Source organism: Pteropus alecto, unplaced genomic scaffold, assembly GCF_000325575.1.
Source record: "Pteropus alecto unplaced genomic scaffold, ASM32557v1 scaffold237, whole genome shotgun sequence".
Lineage (NCBI taxonomy): Eukaryota > Metazoa > Chordata > Mammalia > Chiroptera > Pteropodidae > Pteropus > Pteropus alecto.
In genome coordinates this window covers 997,844-1,017,557 of record NW_006440624.1, presented here as the reverse complement: position 1 = coordinate 1,017,557, position 19,714 = coordinate 997,844, and the positions used below count along the sequence as shown (strand labels likewise).

The window sequence follows — 19,714 nt, the reverse complement described above, 5'->3', positions numbered from 1 at the left end:
CATAGTATATGAAAATAACTTTATAATCTATTAAACATTATCATTAAGGTAATTAATACTCCCCCTCATCAGAATAGGCTGATTTCAAATATTGCCCAATGGTCACAATAACATTTACTGACTGGAAGAGCAGACAATTATAACAAAAGCTCTGGCTCTTTTACTCACTAAATAAATACTGTTAAATGTGCATACAGTGTTATTTTACGGTTATATTTCTCTGCTCTGTTTGCAAAGAAATCAAACGCTAAATACCCCTATGGAGCCTGAGAAAACAGAGCAGTCCATTTTCACAGCATGAAAGCAGCAGTGCCAAGAGTCAGAATATGACCAATCCAAGGGAATAGAGACATTGACTTTAAGAAATGAGAATGAGATTTACACTAGGAACCCAGTGACTGTTTTGGTTCAGATCCTGTTACAGTTAGTCAGAACACTTCTCTCTTCTCACTGAAATGCCGAGATTTCACCCTTGGCTCACACACATGGGTCTAATCATGCATGGTCTCAGAGAACTCATCACAGGCAAGGATAGCTGACACAAGAAAGAAAAGCAGATATTACTAGTCCAGGTTTGACTAAGAACAAAAAACCTCCTTGGGAGACAAAGCGATTAAAATATATTCATAAAACCAGTTCATTTCAGTATAAGTGGTCTGAAAATAAAGCTTAGGTAAGGAGGTAGGGTAAGGTAGCAGCATACTGCTAAGGTAGGGGAAAAAAGGAAAAAGGCAGGGATGGCTGAATTAAACACATTCAATAGTGACTAATGAGGTTAATATCGTGATATATCTTTCATTCATTCAACAAACACTGACTACCAATTTACTAATAGGCGTAGTCCTAGGCATTGGTGACACACTTGCGAATAAAACAGACAAAAATTCCTGCATTCATGGAGTTTCCATTCTACTGGAGGAGATAATAAACAACATAAATAAATAAACTACACAGTATCTTATACAGTAATAAGGAGAACTGTAAGAACTTGGGCTTGTACACTGAGTGCAGTGGGAAGCCATTGGAGAGTTTTAAATGAACGAGTGACACAGTTTGCTTATGTTCTAAACACTATGGCTGCTGCATTAAGAACAGACTGAAGAGGGTAAAGGACAGTAAGGCCAGTCAGGAGGTTACTGCCCTAATCCATGTAAGAGATTGTGATAGTTAGAACTAGAGTGGTAGCAGTAAAGATGGCAAAAAGTGGTTGGATTCTGATTATACCTAAGGTGGAGCCTACAGAATTTGTTTGTTCCTGCCTGTGGTTATGTCATATGACCTTATTTCAGGCCATTCAGGATCTGGCCTCTGTTCACATCTGCAACGTCTTCTTTCACTTCTCCCCTTGCTTGGATCCTTTGCTATGATCACTTTCAACCACATTCAATTCCTCAGCTATGTCTTACTAATGCCCTTTGTGTCTTTGTCCATACAACATTCCCTACTTGGAATAATCTCTACTCTGCCTTCTTCTTCCCTTGGCTCAGTCCCACTCATCCTTAAAACTTAAATCAGCCTTCATCTTTTCTAGTAGTTTTCCTGCTACAGCCCAAGTAAGATAGTTGAAGCCAGTAAGGTTAGGTCTTCTTCTTTATGTTCCCCTATCTATCACTTTACTCTTTCCTCTATCATAGCACTCATCACACTGTTTTGAAGTTGTATGTGTATTTATCTGTCTTTGACATTAGACTACAAGTAACAGTAGGACCTTGACTTTATCCTGAATACCTTAGGAGACTTCATGATACATAGTCAGTTCTCAATTAATTTATTAAAAATGAATGACAAATAGAATATATACATTCTTCTGAATGACAACTATAAACTCTTAATTAGCCATATAAAAAAATTAAAACTTTGTTAATTGGTAGAAATGTGAATTATTGGTGGTGGGGGAGTAGGGTGGATAAAAGCTAAAACTACCATGTAGTTTTAAGCCCTATTTAGACTAAATTACTCAAGACCATATTAGAGGTACCAACATGGTAATTAATGGGCAGGATCCTCAAATCTTGTCACCAAGGAAACTGTAATAACCGAAAGATGCCCACACTGACCAGATCAATGGGTCAAAAGAATAATTGTTGCAGAAAAAGTCACACACGTTACCCTAAGCTATCTCAATGCTTCCTTAAACTATTTCAGCTAAAAGAAGTTTGAGTTAAATATTCTAGAGACTAGCAAAAAGGGGCCACATAATACCAAAGAGGCTAGAATGAGGACTGTAGAAAGTATAATAAATACAAAGTTAACTGCAAAAACACCAGAATATATAAAAGTTCTGAGACAAAGTAATTATAGACATACAATTATTCTGTGCCTCAAAAGCCTTCAAAAAGTCTTCCTTTTCCTCAACCACAGAGACTTCTTGATGCTCTTAAGAGAAAAGGAAAATCATCAGTGCGACCCGAAGGCCTTGCCTGGTCTGCCTTTATATAGTTACCTCTCCAGACTCAACTCTGTCTCTCTCATGGCAGCTACAGTGGATTATTTTGGACATTCGTTCTTGTCAGGTTACCTCTTCTTGTAAAGCCTGTGCATATGCAGTGATTCCTGTGCCCTACTGGAGCACTCGTCCTACCCAGCCTCATTTAGCTAATTCCTACTAATGCTTTAGATCTCAGTATGTCACTGCCTTGGGGAACTCTTTGCACCTCCCTAGGTCAAACCCTCTCTTAGAGACTCTTAAAACACCATTGCCCCTCCTTCACAGCACCAGACACATTTGCAATATCACATTTTGTATGATTTCTTGAATGCAGTGGGGCTCCAGGAAGACAATGACCACGTGTTTCTTTTCACCATTGAAAAGAAAGCACCTGGCACAGTGCCCAACAGAGCTGACACTCTAAATAAATGTTCATTGGATAAATGAACGAATGTTAATTCATTTGTTCAATGGCACTCTCCAGACCTTAGAAGTAAAACTACAAATAATACACAGTCCTTGCCCTCAAGTGGTTTACTGTGTAGTGAGAGCTGGACAAATCAACAGGCTTTCACAATACCACAGTGTTACAGGCAGGTCTACGATAGGGGTAAGCTCAGGGTGTCATAGGAGCACCCAGAAGGGGTACCCAAATCAGCCTGAAATCAGAGACGGTTTACATAGGAGGTGGTATTTAAGCTAAGTCCTAAAATGTGAGCCATAACTACCAACTGGGAGATGAGTTATGAGGAAGCAGTAGGAAAAAAAAACAGTAAATGAGCTGCCATTCTGAGAAAATGAAATAGTTGGTGCATAGGAGAAAATGGGAGAGGTAGGAAATAAGGTGAGAAAAGTTAAAAACTTTGGTCTTTTGTTAAAAGCTTTGGAAATTTTTACCATAAAAGTAATGGGAAGCCACTGAAGGTTTTTAAGCAGGCAAGTGATATGATCAGATTTCTGTTTTGAAAAATGGCTCTGTCAGTTATAGAGGATATACTATAGATGGTCAGGATTAGAGGCAGAGAGAACAGTCATGGGAACACTCCCATAATCCACGTTTGAGATAATGTAGCTTGAACTGAAGTCACAGCAATGGGAAAGACAATGGACAAACGGGAGAGATTTTAAGAAGATTCAGTCTAAAGAGGGAAAAGCAATGAATTTATTGTGCCAAATTTCAATGTTCAAGGCTTACAATGTCGAGTACAGTGTCTGACATATGGTAAATACTGGAAACATATCTGTTGAACAGAACTGCGAAAGAAATGCTAAAAAATTCATGGTGTCCCAACTATTCCCGTAAAGATCCCGGAACCCAAATGGTTATATTAGAGTTGGTCCTGCAAATTAAACCTATACATATGAAAACAAGCCACTCTTAAGATGTCTCTTTTAGGCAAAGGTATTGAATAACTTGATATAAATGGAATGAAAATATTCAAATATTGGTACATCTTTGGAAATAATACTCTAAGAAATAAATAAAACAGCATTTTTTTCAAATAACATGATGGTCTTTTGTTCCTTACCCTTCTTCCCCAGTGCCTCTGCCTTTTTCAGAGCAGCCCCTTGACCTTGTTACAAGCCCCTCTTACTTCTTGCACCCCTCCCATCCATCATTACTATTGCCAAAGTAAGTATCTAAAATGCAGCTCTGATGCCATCCATCCAGGCTGAAATACTGAAAGAGCAGGGGAGGCCAGTGCAAGATGATCGGGCCAAGCAGGACAAAGAAGGTAATGATGAGCCTGGCTTCTCAGGCTAAGGCTCCCCACTCTGCCTGTGATGGGACCCTCAAGGACTCCTGAACTTTTACCATTCCCTAAATGTGCTTTGTACATTCTTCACCACTCTTCAAACCAGCACTCTGTTTCTATGGCTTGACATTTGTTTAAATCCATCCTTTCCCTTCAAGGTGCAACTCAAATTCACCCACTTCCTTCACACACCCAGCAAACTTCATCTCTTAATGCCAATCTCATCATAGAAATCCCTGCTTTACTATTGTTACAAGCCACTCTACTCACAGAGTTATCTTTTTTAAAATATCAATCATTACCTGGCACCTCCCTGCTCAAAAACCTCCAGTGGATTCCTGTTTCGTTCAGAATAAAACTTGAACACTGTAAAATCATCTATAAAATTCTATGTCAGTGTTTCTTCTCAGAACTATTTTGTCCCCCACAGGACATTTGGCAATGTCTGGATATATTTTTGGTTGTAACCAACTTGGGGGAAAGGATGCAACTGGCAGCTAGTGGATAGGGGCCAGAGATGCTGCTAAATAGTCTACAATACACTGCACAGTCGCCACCAACAAGGAAGTAATCAAAATATCAATAATGCCAAGATTGAAAACCTTTGTTTTATGTGATCTGGCCCCACTCCCTTTGACCTCACCTTCAATCACTAATTCCCCCATTTTCTAATCATGCCCACCTGCTATCTGTTCCTCAACATACCACACTCCTTCTCACCCTGAGATCTTTGCATTTTCTCATGTTTTTACTTGGAAAACTATTATTTAATAAACACTCATTAAATACCTATTCTATGTTAGGCCTTGCGTTAGATAAAACAGTAAGACAAAACACCTGTCCTTAAGGGGTTTATAGATGATTAGTTGAAGACAGATGTAGAAGCAAATAATTAATTTTATGTACAAGATACAAAGCACAAAGAAATACAAGGTCAATTCCAACCTTGGTAGTAGAGATGGGTGGTGAATAGAAAACATCCACTAAACTCTTTCAGGGAAGAGACTATAACTTAGAACAATTTTTATCTTCAATATCTAGTATGAGTGTTCCGTACATAGCGAGGACTCAATAAATGCTTGAAAGGTTAAATAAGTCCTTTAAAGTTTAAAAAAGTCCCTGTCTTCACGAATATAAATCCAAAGGATGTTCTACTTTCTGAAACTAATAGTCTAACGTTTACATCTGGAAATAGATGGTAACGAAAGGGTCAGGAGCAGTGCACACACATGCAGATACAGAATAAACATTCATGCTAGGTGTCCCCCGTGACTCAGACAATAAGCGGGTGGGGACACCAAGAATCATGACATAGTTCTTCCTACCAAGGGGTTCGCAATAGGATGAGGGGACTTTGATCTGTATACAAATTACAATGCAATGTAAATAGACATTCAAAGAAGTCTGCAAAAGACACCCAAAAGTACAGAGGATAAAGTGTTTAACAATGTTTAGAGTGAACCCAGAAAAACTTGCTGCAGCAGTAACATGTAAACAGGGCTTTGAATTACATAAGCACTCACTGTAAGAACTGGAGACGGGTTGCCATGTTTTTCAGTTATCGCCCATCTAGCATAGCACAACAACTCTGAGAACCATGTGACCCAAGACAGCAAAATTCTTCAATGTGTTTTTACCAAGTCTACCATGTGGAAATTATTGTGATGGGCTACATGACAGCTGAAAAGAAGATTAAAATGTGGCCCTTGCCTTAAAAACGTTTTGGTCCAGAAAAGGAGATAAGGTTATTACACAGAATAAGTACCACAAGAGATATCATGTGACCAGTGCCACAGAGTAATACAAATTTACTAAGAGCAAAAACAAGAATAATAGAAATTATATTAGGAATGAAGACTACAATGACAAATTTTTGTTTTTGGAGGATCTTAAAGGATGGGGAGGGTTTTGGTGACTGATAATCATCGAGGACTGGAGAGGAGAGTTAAGAGTAAACAGTATAAGAAAGCCAATAATTCATTTGACCAAAGTATTGTATAGTATATAGAGAGAATCATTTTAAATTTAGATTGAGATCATATCGCAAAGAAATCTGAATCCCAGGCTAAGGCAAATGGACATTCTTTATGGAGCAAAGATTTAGAGGCCAAGGTGTAAAGGTTTAGAAATATAGGACTAACATATAAAGACAACGCTTTGAAAAAAATTACTGCTTTTGGAATGAAGCAGGAGAGACTGGTTATTAACTCATGGCTAAACTGGTAGAATTGTCTAGACATGAAATAAAAGAACCAGATCATGGGTTATGAGAGCAGAAATAAAAATGAAAATTAAAAGTGAGTCAAATTTTAGAGTTATCCAAGAAAATGCACTCAAATCAAGGGTTTTACTACAGAAGTTATTAGAAAAAAATTTATTGCTGCAACCACCTAAAATCTTTGTTTATACATCCATCTTAAACTATTTTTCCCTTCTATACACTTAGAATCATTTTCCATGTGAGAAGTATCCCTTGCTTTGCAAAATGACATTCAGATACTCTTCTGTCTCTGCAATGACTCAGAGAATGACCTTGGAGAAGTCATGACCTTGCTGAACCTGGTTTGATTTTGAGTGCTCTGCAAGGATAATGTGGTCATAACTAACCAAAATGATGGCCAAAAAAAGCCAAGTGCCTTAGAGTTTCTACATCAATACAGAGCTGTTCAGCAGAGTGGAAAGGTGGATCCCATCCCAAACAGAGCAGTCGGCCAGCCAAGGCCACTTGACATGGAGCCAAAGCAAATGCCACCCAAAAACATGCTGCTTTTAATATCACAATGCCTCCATCTCTCTCTGTTTCAGGTCTATTTTAAATCAATTTCATGGCAGTCAGAGCCCTTTATAATTTTAGACAGAATCTCCAATTTTCACATTCCACAGTCTCCTTTCCTAACAAAATGTGAACAAAACAATATCCAGAGTGAAAAGCCTTTAATTCACAATGATACCTCCACTGGTATCATTAGATTTGTATCAGAAGACTGGCACTTATTCTGTAACTATTGTTATTCAAAGGAATGATTTCAAATAAGTAATTCCAAAAGTGATGAAAACTTATTTTTTATATACTTAATTCCCATTTTAAGAGATAAAAGCTAATATCCTTAGATTTTCTAATATTTTCTACAGGGAATAGGAGAATAAAATCTATATTTTTATCAAGCCTAAATTTGCTAAATTCAAAATTCTGAATTTTATTAATAAAAAAATTAATAAGCAAAAAAAATAATAGGTATTTACCTTCAAAGACACAAAGCAAATCTGGCTGACTATATAACAAAACTAAGAATACCTTTCCAATTTTTTCTCAGAATAAAATAGATTAGTCAACATCCATTTCCAGCCTTTCAAACGAAATCAACACTGAAACCTTTCCCAGTATAGAACATCTAAAAATGCTCAATGAAATACAGAAAATATCTTTTAGCAATCCTGCTATATCTGTCAGAAAGTAAGAGAAACAGCTAGACACAAAAAACAATGGCAACAAGAGAGAGTAAATCTATAGGGTCAGTGAGTCCTGGAGCCTGGGCCTGCCCTGAGAGATCAGGCAAATTCTTGGGGCATAAGGCCTGAATTAGAATGACCATCTGAACTCTAGGGACAGGAGATAAATCCTAAAGACATGGGGAAAAGAGTATAGATGGGAGACAGCTCCTGAAATAAAAGTAAGATACTCTAAACTCAGCATACCTGGTTGGTCAACTAGGGAAAAACAAAAATCAAAACAAAACAAAACAAAAAACACCCTACAGAGAAAGCCAGTGGGGATATATGCCCTTCTTGGCCTTACCACTAGAGGTAATGCCATAAGAAAAGAAAAAAATAATCTCTAAAGATATTCCTAACCATAAACCATCAATTGAGTTTGGGGCTGAAATTCACATTACCTCTGTGGTCTGGCAAACCTTTTGCCAAAAATGTAGTATACATTCCTGTCCTCCCCGCCCTCAAAAAATATAGATGTAGATATAAAATGTTAAAACTATACTTCATCAGAGTCTAGATCCAATGACCAATTATAGAAAGTAGAGAAGACAAAAAAAAAAAAAATCCCTAAATGACACCACAGGGAAGCAATCACTAAGATCCAGATTATGACAAATTCTTTAGTACAAATGTGGCAGATTTTATTTCCAAAAATGGCTGGAAAAATAATCCTATCCCACATATTTTTCTACAGTGTAAAGTTGCCATTCCTTCCTCAAATAGTGGAGTCCTTCTTCACGCCCTTGAACAGAGGCTGGCGCTATGACTATATTGACCAATCATCTGCAGCAAAATAAAGAAATAAAGCTGCCAAACTGGTGATTGCTAGATGGGAGGGAATTGGAAGGCTGAGTGAAAAAGGTAGAGGTATTAAGAAGTACAAATTGGTAGTTACAAAATAATCACGGGGATGTGAAGTACAGTATAGGGAACATAGTCAATAATATTGTAGTAACTATGGGGCCAGCTGGGTACTAGGCTAATCTGGAGGATCACTTGGTAAATTATATAAATGTCTAACCACTATGCTGTACACCTGAAACTAATAAAAAATATTAAATGTCAACTCTAATTGAAAGAAAAATGTCATTAAAATAAAAGAAGTAAAGCTGTGCCAGTTGCAAGTATAACTGTGAAATGGCCTAGCATCTTCCACTACTTAATTCTTGGAAGTGAGCTGCCATGGAACAAGTGCAAATAACCCAAGATTGGTATGTTGAAAGAAGCCTAAGCCACATGGAAAAGTTCTGAACAATGAGATGCCATGTGGTGAGAGAGAAAGGAGAGGGAGAGATATAGACAGACAGACACACCAAAGAATATTAAGGTATTAGATATGCCAGACATGTGAGTGAGTGAAGAAGCAATCTTGGACAATCAAGCCCACCCAACCCTTCAGATGACACTGGCCCAGCCATTCTCTAACTGCCACTGCAGGAGAGGACTCAGGCAAGAAGCATCCATCTGACCCCTGTTAACCCCCCCCCCCCCAAAAAACATGAGAGATGATAATAAATTATTATTTTAAGTCTTTAAGTTTTCAGGTGGCTTATTATATAGTAAAAGATAAGCAGAAAGACAATTTGGTTATCCTCAACAAACTATAAGAGAAAAGAGATTGATAGAGGGGAAAATCTTTGGACTAAAAGTTTATAAAAGATTTAAAATAATATTGTTTAATCTTATTTGGATCCTGATTTAAACAAATAAATTATGTTTAAAGTTTATTATCTATATGGCACATTCATAAATTTAAATATTGACTAGATATTTGATGATATTAAGGAATTTAACTTCTTTTAGACTGATAACGGTATTGTAGTCATGATTTTAAAAAGAGAGCTTATCTTTAGAAATATATATTCTCTAAGTTATAGATATTATGAAATGTCTTTGAAGCATGTGCATAGAAAGATTAACTCACAGCTTTAAAAAAATAAAAACGCTAAATACATGAGGAGAAAAGACAACAGGAGTAAGACTAAACAAAGAAAATAAAGTTCAAAATCAAACCTGCAAATATAACATATATAAAAATAACAAATAAATGAGTGTATGGAAGAATAATAAAGAAGTTAGGGACTATCAAAATTGAACAAGAAGATACAGAAAAGAAAAAATAGAACTTCTAAATCTATGAAAAAGTATAATCGTTGAAAGGAAAGTTTTAATGGACTGGTTTGATAGTAGAACAAAACCAAGAGAAGAAAGAATTAAGGGTAGAGAGGGAGGGGGAGGGGGAGGGGGTGGAATTTCACCCTTCTGGAATTCCAAGTAGAATTTTATTGTAACATTCCAGAAGGGTGTATTAGAGATTGAAAGAGTCAAAGTCTTATAAAATTCCGTAATTGGTAAAAGACAGGAAGATTCAAGAAGACAATAGTCTAATATATAATAAAAAGGAATCTATGCTTATACAAGTTATGATGACACTCCAGAATAAAGACCAAAAAAGATGATAAAAATATCCAAAAGAAAAGAATATTACTTACAAAGGAATGAGAATTATACTGACAGTTCACTTTTATGGAAGTCAGAAATATAGAAAATAGCTCCCAAGTAAAAAAAATAGCTTTCAATCTAAAATTATATATCCAGAGAAACTACCTTTTAAGAATGAGGGTGAAACAAAAACATTTCCAGACAAACACAAATGAGAGCGTTTGCCGCCCAAAGATCTTCATACGAGAAAAAAATTAAAGTCTGGTAAATTCTGCTTAAGAGCAATAACTCAGTATTAAAGGAAAATATTCCAAAAAGGAAGGTCAGAAATGAAAAAAAAAAAAAAAAAAGAAAGAAAGAAAACAAAGAGAATGGTAAATTTGTACATAATTCTAAGAAATACTGACTAGGTCTAATTAATTAGATTTTAAAATTCAGATAGCAATAAAATCTAGGTAATAACAGTATATGATTCAGAAAAAAAATATAAAAACTGAAGCATTCTTTACTCCTTAGCATTATTCAGAAGGGTAAAATACTAACTTTAGAACTTAAATATGCATTTTAAAATATACAATACAATCACTAAAAGATTAAGTGTATAACTTCCAAAGTAATAGAATAAAAAGAACAAAGAAATAAGAACAAAACTGCATCAACCTAAAAGAGGACAAAATTGGAAAATAAAAAAGAAAGAACCGAGAAATTTAGACAAATAAAAAGCAAAAATGTGGTAAAAATTAATTCAAATCTATCAATCAACAGCATCAATTTAAATGAATTAAATACTTTAGTTAAAAGCACAGAATGTAAAATAAAATTTTTAAGTGTCCAGCTATGTGTTATTTACAGAGACACAAGACACAGGGTATACTGAACATAAGGGAATAGAAAATATACATTTCAGACAAGTGAAAATTAAAAGTTACTACAGCTTTATTAGTATAAAATAAGCTTGAAGGCAAAAAGCATTACTAGAAATAGAGAGTCACATAAAAAGTTCAATTCACAAAAAAGATAAACTAAATATAAATGTGAATGTACTTAACAACATGGCTTCAAAACAAAGCAAATATTAACAAAAAAAGATATAGTACAGAAAATAAATATAGTAAAAAATTGCTTCTTTGATAAAATACAATTAACAATAGTACAATTAACAATATTACAACTAACAAACCGCAGGCTAAATTGATCAAGGAAAATAAAAAGCACAAATCAATAAAACTAGAAATTTAAAGGGAAAAATAATAGATTTGGATTAGAAAAATAACAAGATAGTAAACAATATGTCAACAAATTTGAAAATATGGAGGAAATTGGAAAAAATATAGAAAAGTATAAGTTACTGAAATAGAAAAATAGAAATTCCGAATATTTTATAACCATCAAAATCGTTTGATCATCAATTTTACAAGTTCCACACAGAAACTTCCTGGCTAGTTTAGAAGCATGTCTGACTATTCAAAGAAAAGATAATTGGCATGTTGCACACAATAAAGAGAATATTATATTCTATCTTATAGAATAGAAGTAGAATAGGAGGAGAAACAATCCATAGCTGATTTTATAAGAATAGTATATTCCTGACACCAAAATCAAATGGAGACACTATAAGAAAAGAAAATTGCAGGCCAACGTCATTCTTAGAGATGCAAAAATTCCCTGTCCGCCAACCCCCAAATATATGCAAACCAAATTCAACTATGTATAAAAAAACACTACATTCTACCAGGTTGCAAGGTTTGTTCAACAACAGAAAATCTATTAATATAACTCACCACATCAATTGATTAAAGAAGAAAATCCACATTTTTATCTAATAATTTCAGAAAGGGCATTTGTCATTGTCTTCATTAAGGACAACTACCACATTAAAATCAGATGTAAGATGACAGTTGACAGTAGTAAATAGTTTATATTGCCCTCTTCGGTGGCTAAGGATATATGATGTAATACAACTTTTCCAGATTTAAATGAAGTTTTCCTGAACTATTATATTGAGATATGTCGACACAAGGTGATTTATGACTCTGGCAAGTCATAAAGAACATTGGCTATAACATAACTCCCAATAAAACCATCTTGGTTTTGAATCCATATGTATTTTCAAGTACTGCAAAGAAAGTAAAAGGCAGTGATAACTATTATTATCAACATTTACCTTGAGTTTATGTTCTTTCCTGTTTACAATCACAGCTGTGATTTGCTGATCCATGAAAATCAGAATGGTGACCAACAAAGCGGGGATAGCAGCGGCAAGGCACACCCACCAGGGGTTTCCTCCAAATGGCGGAACAAACCAACCACGGTTTGGACTTGTTGGCTTGAAGAATAGAGAAAACATTAATACATACGACTTGGTGAAAAATCAATGGGGGAGACACACTTTCATTTTTAGAGGGCCAACATGTTGAAAAATGGAAACAGTTTTACCCATAGGTTGGATAAAGTAGATTATTCACTAAAATTTTTCTAAAGGAGGTTATTTGTAAGGCAACATTTTAAATGAAGGAGACTAAGAATATAGGATGGCGAAAAAGAATTTAATACCCTTTTCTGCATTTAGAATGATCAAAGGACTCAACACAAAAGAAAGTGATTTAAGTTTAAGGGGCAGCCATAAGAAAAATCCAGATGTAATATCCAGAAGAAAGGCAGGCAAGAAATTACAAAACCACCATGAACTAATGCCAAATTGTAATAGTTTCATAATATAATATGTAAAAGCTACAAATAATTTTATATTTTATAACAAATAACATATAACAAATACGTTATAACTGAACTTACTTGAACACTCTGGTCTTTCTTATCTTTTATATGAAAAATAATCCAGAATAACTGATTAAATATTCACATATATCACAGAAAATAAAAGCTATGGTCATTTTCCAATTCTCCATCGATCCTCTGTCAGCAGATCATACATCTCTATGACAGAAAGAGATATTTCCTATCCTTTTCCTAACTTTAAACAATGCAAATAAACTAAAATAGAATCCTATCTATAAATTATTTTTTCCACATCTACTATCAAGAAAGTCTCTCTTCTCCTTTGAAGATATTTCTGTCATCTGCCTCGCTTTACTCATAACTCCATCACTGAGTCTACCCACATTTTACTACCTTTACCAGGTTGTGAGCTTATAAGGAAAGGAACTTTGTCTTGCTCATCAATACATTTCAAATCCTCAGTATAGGGCCTGATTCAAAGCAAACATTCAGTAAATATTGGCTTAAGTGAACTAATAATAAAATGCACTTATCTTTGTTAATGACTATATGATGGCAGAGATAATGCGAAAAACATCATTTGCTGTAACATAGGTATCCCTTCCTCACTGAGTAGGTATTAAGCTAAAACTACAGTTAGTTTAATGTTCCTTAGCAATTATATGGTCACTGTGATGTAGAGAGAGGTTAGGAGTGTTCTAGAAAAGAGGTAAAAACTTATAATGGAAAGTTTGGTATAGATATATAAGAATGACTGAAATATAAATTTTAGCCATGAAGCCTGCATATGCCAACAAGTTTATAAAATGAATAATTCCTATATCACCTTTATAATAATTAAAATGCACATTATATATAAATGGGTGTGTATATGACAGGTGGTTTGGTAGCAAGAAAAACATTGAATTAGTAATGTAATCATGAGCATTTATATGAGCTTTAATTTCGACTTTGTAAAATTATGAAAAATTATTTACATGGGTCAAAGTGATAAGTTATTTGAAAATACTTTGGATTTTTAAATTACTCTATAAATATAAAACAAAGATTTTAATGTTATTATAAGGTATTTTTCAGTAAATATCGATATAATGTGAACCTTGCATTTGATCCTAGTCAAGTATTTAGTGAGGAAATAGATAAAATATATGTATGTGCCTAGCAAAAGAACATTTTTAGAATAAAGAAATGAATAATTTTAAGAAACTAACTCCAAGAGAGAGATGACAAACTAGAATAAGGGAAAGGAAAGAAAGCCAAAGCACTCCAGGAAAGACAGTTCACCTACCTTGAACTCACTTGGCACAATTAATTTTGGAGTATCCACACCTACCAGGGCATCTATTACACAAAAGATGAGAATGGACAAGATAATGGCAAAATCACTGATCAGTTTTCGTGCCTGCAAAAATAAAAAAGAAACCAAGGACTGTTTAGCACTGGATAAATATATTTGCTTGTGTTTGAACTGAACAAAGAATTCTATTCTATATTTGCTAACAGTTTATAGTAATAGTTTCATCAACAAATTAAGAGAGGTATCACACTGCAGAGATATTTTTTTAATTGTTTTTGCATCACTTTTTCATCTTGCCAGTAATAATCTAACCCCACAGAACAGGTCAGTGTACGTGTGTGCAAGGGAGAAGAATTAAGGGTAACATACCCCTGAAAAAACTGTATAAACGCCCTTCCTGTATGCAGTACAAAGGAAACCTGGATGAGGATGAAATCTCAGGGCATATTATAAAAATGTGCACAAAAACATAGACTTCTGTGTATTATTTGGGAGGTATTATTCTAACTATAGAGCAAGATAAATTCCATAAGGTAATCTGAAAACACCAAGAATCTAGCGAGGAAGGGTTCCAGTCCATTGAGTTGACTCAGGATTTCAGAGAAATGTAAAGCGATGGCAGATGGAAACGATGGCATTACTTTTCCAAAGAAAACATTTTTCACTCTAGGTTACTGTTTAAAATCTGTATGTGGAGCATCTCGTTCAGTGTGGTCGTCATTAGACAATAACCTTCGAACTCCCTAAGTACCTGCCTCTGGCCAAGACCAGGGCTGGGCTTTACAGGCTGTAGCCTTAAACCCAAACCTTTTCCATGAAGTGGGTGCAGAATTGCCATTTCTGCATCAGTCAGGGAGCATGAGACTGTTTAATTGCTTGGCCGTTCCTCTGCAGGATCAAGTGGCACTGACAACAGCCTAAGAGCATTACTACAGCACAGACATCTGAGCGCCCCCATAAGGTATGTACTCATAGTTGTGCATAATCTAACCATTAAAAAAAACAAAAACAAAAAAAAAACTTAGTACCTAATACCTTGGTTGGTGCTAGGGATACCACAGTGAACAAAACAGACACAATCCATGTTTTTGTGAAGCCCACAGTTAAGCCATAAACAAGGAAGCCTGCTCCAAAATAAAATTTGGGTCGATTTAGCAGTTATCAGGTTACCTCAGGGTAAATTTTTCTAGTGCTGCTAGGTGAAGAGAGATTAGAGATGGGATGAGTGGCTACACAGTTTTCAGGACAGAGGGTCTTTTGAAAGAGCACTAGGATGACTGCAGTCAGGTGTTTAACAGAAACTGAAGTGAAGAACAAAAGTACTTGGTGATGTAGATCTGCTGAAGGCTGTGGTGGTGTCAATTCTTGACCATCAAGAATTGGGTACTAACTAGCAGCAGGGTCACAGATGGCCCTTTTGCCCAGGAGTTCTTTCCCCTCTTAGATTGATTCTGTTAGGTTTAGCTTTCTTGAGAAGTGCACACAGAGGAGTAGAAAGCCAGCTATGCGACCTTGTGGGAGCAAGTTAACACCAATCACACACAATAGTTTCAAGCACAAATAGGTGGCAGGGATCAATCTGGGGAGAAAATATGGTACAACGGTGAGAAGCACAGTTTCCATAGACAGATTACTGTCTATGTTGGAACTCCAGTGACATGAATTCCTATCTGTAAATACTTATCCTCTCTTACCTTCAATTACTCCATCTGCAAAATGCAACCAAATTAATCCCTACGATTACATAGGTTTATTCTAAGAATTAAATAAAATAAGCCATGAAAGTATCTAACATAACACCTGTAACATAATAACTTCTCCTAATATATATTAACTATTGTTTTTCAAGTTCCACAATGCCTCTTTGGCTGTAAAAACCACTGGAATAATGAAATAATCTACTCTCAGGTGGTCTTTGAAAGGAATCTTCAAATACAAGAAATAAAAAATAAGAGCCCAGTAATAATATGGAACTGCCACTTAGAGCTACTTTTGGTTAGAAATATCTGGAATCTCTAAAGAAAAAGGATGCTTCTCAGGGACTCAATACTAGAGGAAACTCCCATTTCTTAAGCTTTGTGCAAGCAGGTGTTGACACAGGCAGTTCTAGGAATATATTAAGATGTTACAGCAACCTTTCTGGTCTAGTAGGCCATAAATCACTGGAATTACAGAAATCATTGCAAAGGCAAAAATAGTCTCTTTCCTTTATCATCTTCCCAATCCTTACCCAATAAATCTAACTTTTTGACAATTCAGATATCCTAGAAGTTGTTTAAAAGTTGTTATTAAAAAGACAGTACTCCTCTCCCAATTCCCAGAGGAGTACTTCCAGGAGAAGGGAAGCACAAGGTAGCAAATAAATACAATCTGCAATTCCTTGATAGAAATTCCCATAGGGCCTGTATCTCTGGCCTGCTAGGGGACAGATCTGCTTGACTGAAATCACTACCAGGCACCTGGAAAATGCTGCTTCTTTAGTCAAGAGAAGAGGCATTCTCAGCCTTCCATTGGCTGAACACTGAAGCCCTAAACTTACTCTTTTAGCAGTTTTTTTCCACCTTAATTAATGGCAGATTATTTTTTTCTGAGCGCTTAGGCCAAGAATTTTGGACTATTCACATGACTTTTCTCTTTCTCTCACATCTTATATCTAACTGATCAGCAAATTACCTTCAAAACACACCCAGAATCCTATTACTTCTCACCACCTTCATTGCTATTAGCACCATTGTCTAAGCCACGACTTTAACTCATATGGTTTCCTACAGTGGCTTCCTATCTCATCTTTCTGTTTCTACACTTGCCTGCCTTCAGTAAACTGTCAAGGTATCACCCGACATAACTGTTAAAGTTTAGGTCAGATAATGTGGTAGGCAGAATAATGCCCCCTAATGATATCTATGTCCTGATTCCTGGAACCTATGAAGTATGTATGTTTCATGGCTAGGGAGAGTTAGGTTGCAGATGGAATTAAGGTTGCTAACCATCTGACTTTGAGATTGAGCATTTGATCTAGTATTATTCCAGTGGGCCCAATGTAATCATAAGGGTCCTTATATGTAAAAGAGAGGGGCTGGATAGTCAATTTTAGAGTGATGCAATGTGAGACTCAACTGGCCATTGTTGGCTTTGCAGATGGAGAAAAGAGGCCATGAGCCAAGGAATGTGGGCAGCCTCTAGAAGCTGGAAAAGGCAAGGAAATGCATTCTCCCCCAGAGCCTTCAGAAAGAATGCAGTCCTGACAACACCTCGATTGAGCCCATTGAGACCCATTTCAGACTTCTGACCTCTAATTCTCCAGACAATGAATTTGTGTTTTTAAGCCATCATGTTTGTAGTAATTTGATATAGCAGCCATGGGAAATTAATAACTAATATGAATAAATAGTTTATCTACTTTCGTTTAGCTGTGAGTTTTCCAAATTTATACATTGACATATAAATTTGGAGGAACCCTTTGGAAATGGTATCCTTGTCAAGGTGGCATTATTAAACTGTAGGTATAAAAGTAGCTTAAAGGACAAATGCTAATAAACTTCATGATTACGTTTCTTAAAATTTATGGGAAAAATGCTACTCAATTTTCTTATAATAATATTGCTTAATCTCATTAAAAAATCACAGGCAGGGTGATATGTTTTGTATAATATAGTCACTTCTATTTCCCCTTCCTTCCCCTTAAATTGTATAATACGGTTCGGTTACAGTAGAAATCACTCCTGGAGAGTGTTTATTGTAAGACATTCATTTCTAAGATATTGGATCCAGTTTAAACTTCATAGTCAAGGAAATTGATTTTTCCCAGGCCACTTTTGTATTCAGCTCTAAATCCTTTAATTAGAGTAGGCAGGTAGGGGTGCTATTTTTGCAGACTATTCAGGTCTTGCCCTAAAATTGAACTTTAATTTGAAGGAGGCAAAACTGAGAGTAGAACTAGAAAGTGCCCTAAAAATGTCAAGCAGTGAGTACATACAGCTTACTAGATACGCTCTAGGGCCTGTGTACAGGAGCTTGAGTGTGACTTTAAGGAACTAAGAATCACTCTCTTTAGGCCTTTCTCACATTTCCAAACACTTTAGAAAAATAAATATATGTGAATTTCCTTTCATTTTAAAATTTATTTACCTTCCATTTTCATCAAACTTGATCTCCTTCAGAAACTCCAAAACAGTACCCTTTTATGTGTCAGTATATAAATAAAGAAACCAAATTAGAAACTCATAGGTCCTGATTCCTTTACTAGCTATTACTGGTAATGATTAGAAGTGCCAAAGTTTTCATAAGCAAACCTGTTTCCACAAGATTTCATGCCCAATCCTATGACTTCAGAGGCATCAAACCCAGCTAGAAAAACATCCTAACTCATTGGTGTCTATCCAATCAAGCACTGTCTCTCTGGGCTCAAACTTCAATATCCAAAGAATATAAACTATCATAGTCTAAGTAAAACACAAATGAAAGTAATTCATATATTACAAGAACTTGCTATAAAAAAGTTCAGTGCTTCAGCATATGATAAGTCTTATCTCCATATATGAATGAGGGGAAAAAATGTGTTTCAACTAAGCTTCTTTTATATCAGACTGGTTTTGAGCTCTTTTATTTTTATTTACCATTTTTTAATTATAAAAATGAAAAGAAAAATATTTCTGTCTTCTGTGGAATTACAAAATATCTCAATTAATCTAACAAGAAGGAACCAGCTTAAATATTTAAACTACCAAAGCAAAGAAGAAATTAAGTAGATTGGAAGAGAAATTCAAATAACCATACGTTGCTCTCTTGTTCTTAGGCAAAAAACAACCTAATAAATCTATTACAAACATATGTTTATGAAGGGTAATACTGTATTAATTATTAAGAGAGTCATAATCATAGAGACACCACAGTGAGGAGCTAGTTAATTTATGGTGGAAAAAAAAATGAATTTGGTTCCTCTGAAGCCACAAAGGACATTTGATTTTCACTTTGCAAAGACTACAGATGCTCCTAAATTAACTAGGGGAAAGGCTGTGAGTCTGCAGAGCAGTTCTCAATGGATGGAACTGTTATAAAGAGACAAGCACAGCAGCAGGCACCCTGTGGGTTCTCAATAAATGTTCATTCACAATGTCAATTTCTCTCATGATCGTGGTGCTTAGAAAATGCTAAACAACTGTGTAAAAAAGCAGTTACTCTAAATGAAAAAAAAAAAAAGTATGCCAGACAAATACGTGCCTTTTGGCAGTCATGGAAAGCATAACATACCATGAGAATTCTGAAATTTGATCCCTGCTAGAAGCCAGTGCTGTAAAGCACTGAAAAAGAAATAAGCATTGATATTAGTGTAGCAGTCGCAATACACCATACTTTGAATCAATAATACTCACTATAATTAGAATTCAATAAAAAGGAAAATCTAATTTAGACTCTAGGATTTTGACCCCTGAAGTTCCAGAGTCAAAGAGATTTGGGGAACAAAGAAGGGAATTCAATTGGGCAATTTATCTGGGTTGGGCTTAGTGCTTGCCAATGGAAGTCTACCTGAAAAAAGTGTTTTTCCAAGTATGACAGAGGCTA

General features: G+C 35.5%; 1 protein-coding gene across 3 annotated transcripts in view; it reads right to left on the bottom strand.

Moving 5' to 3' along the window:
- Positions 1 to 19,714, bottom strand: part of SLC4A4 (solute carrier family 4 member 4) — a 265,785-nt gene that overhangs the window by 27,464 nt on the left and 218,607 nt on the right. For all 3 annotated transcript variants that reach the window (XM_006917294.1, XM_006917293.1, XM_006917295.2), the window contains exons 16-17: positions 14,144 to 14,257; positions 12,284 to 12,445 (exon numbers count right to left, since the gene is read on the bottom strand). In XM_006917294.1, coding sequence (XP_006917356.1) covers positions 12,284 to 12,445; positions 14,144 to 14,257 — 276 coding nt within the window. The remainder of the gene's footprint in view (positions 1 to 12,283; positions 12,446 to 14,143; positions 14,258 to 19,714) is intronic.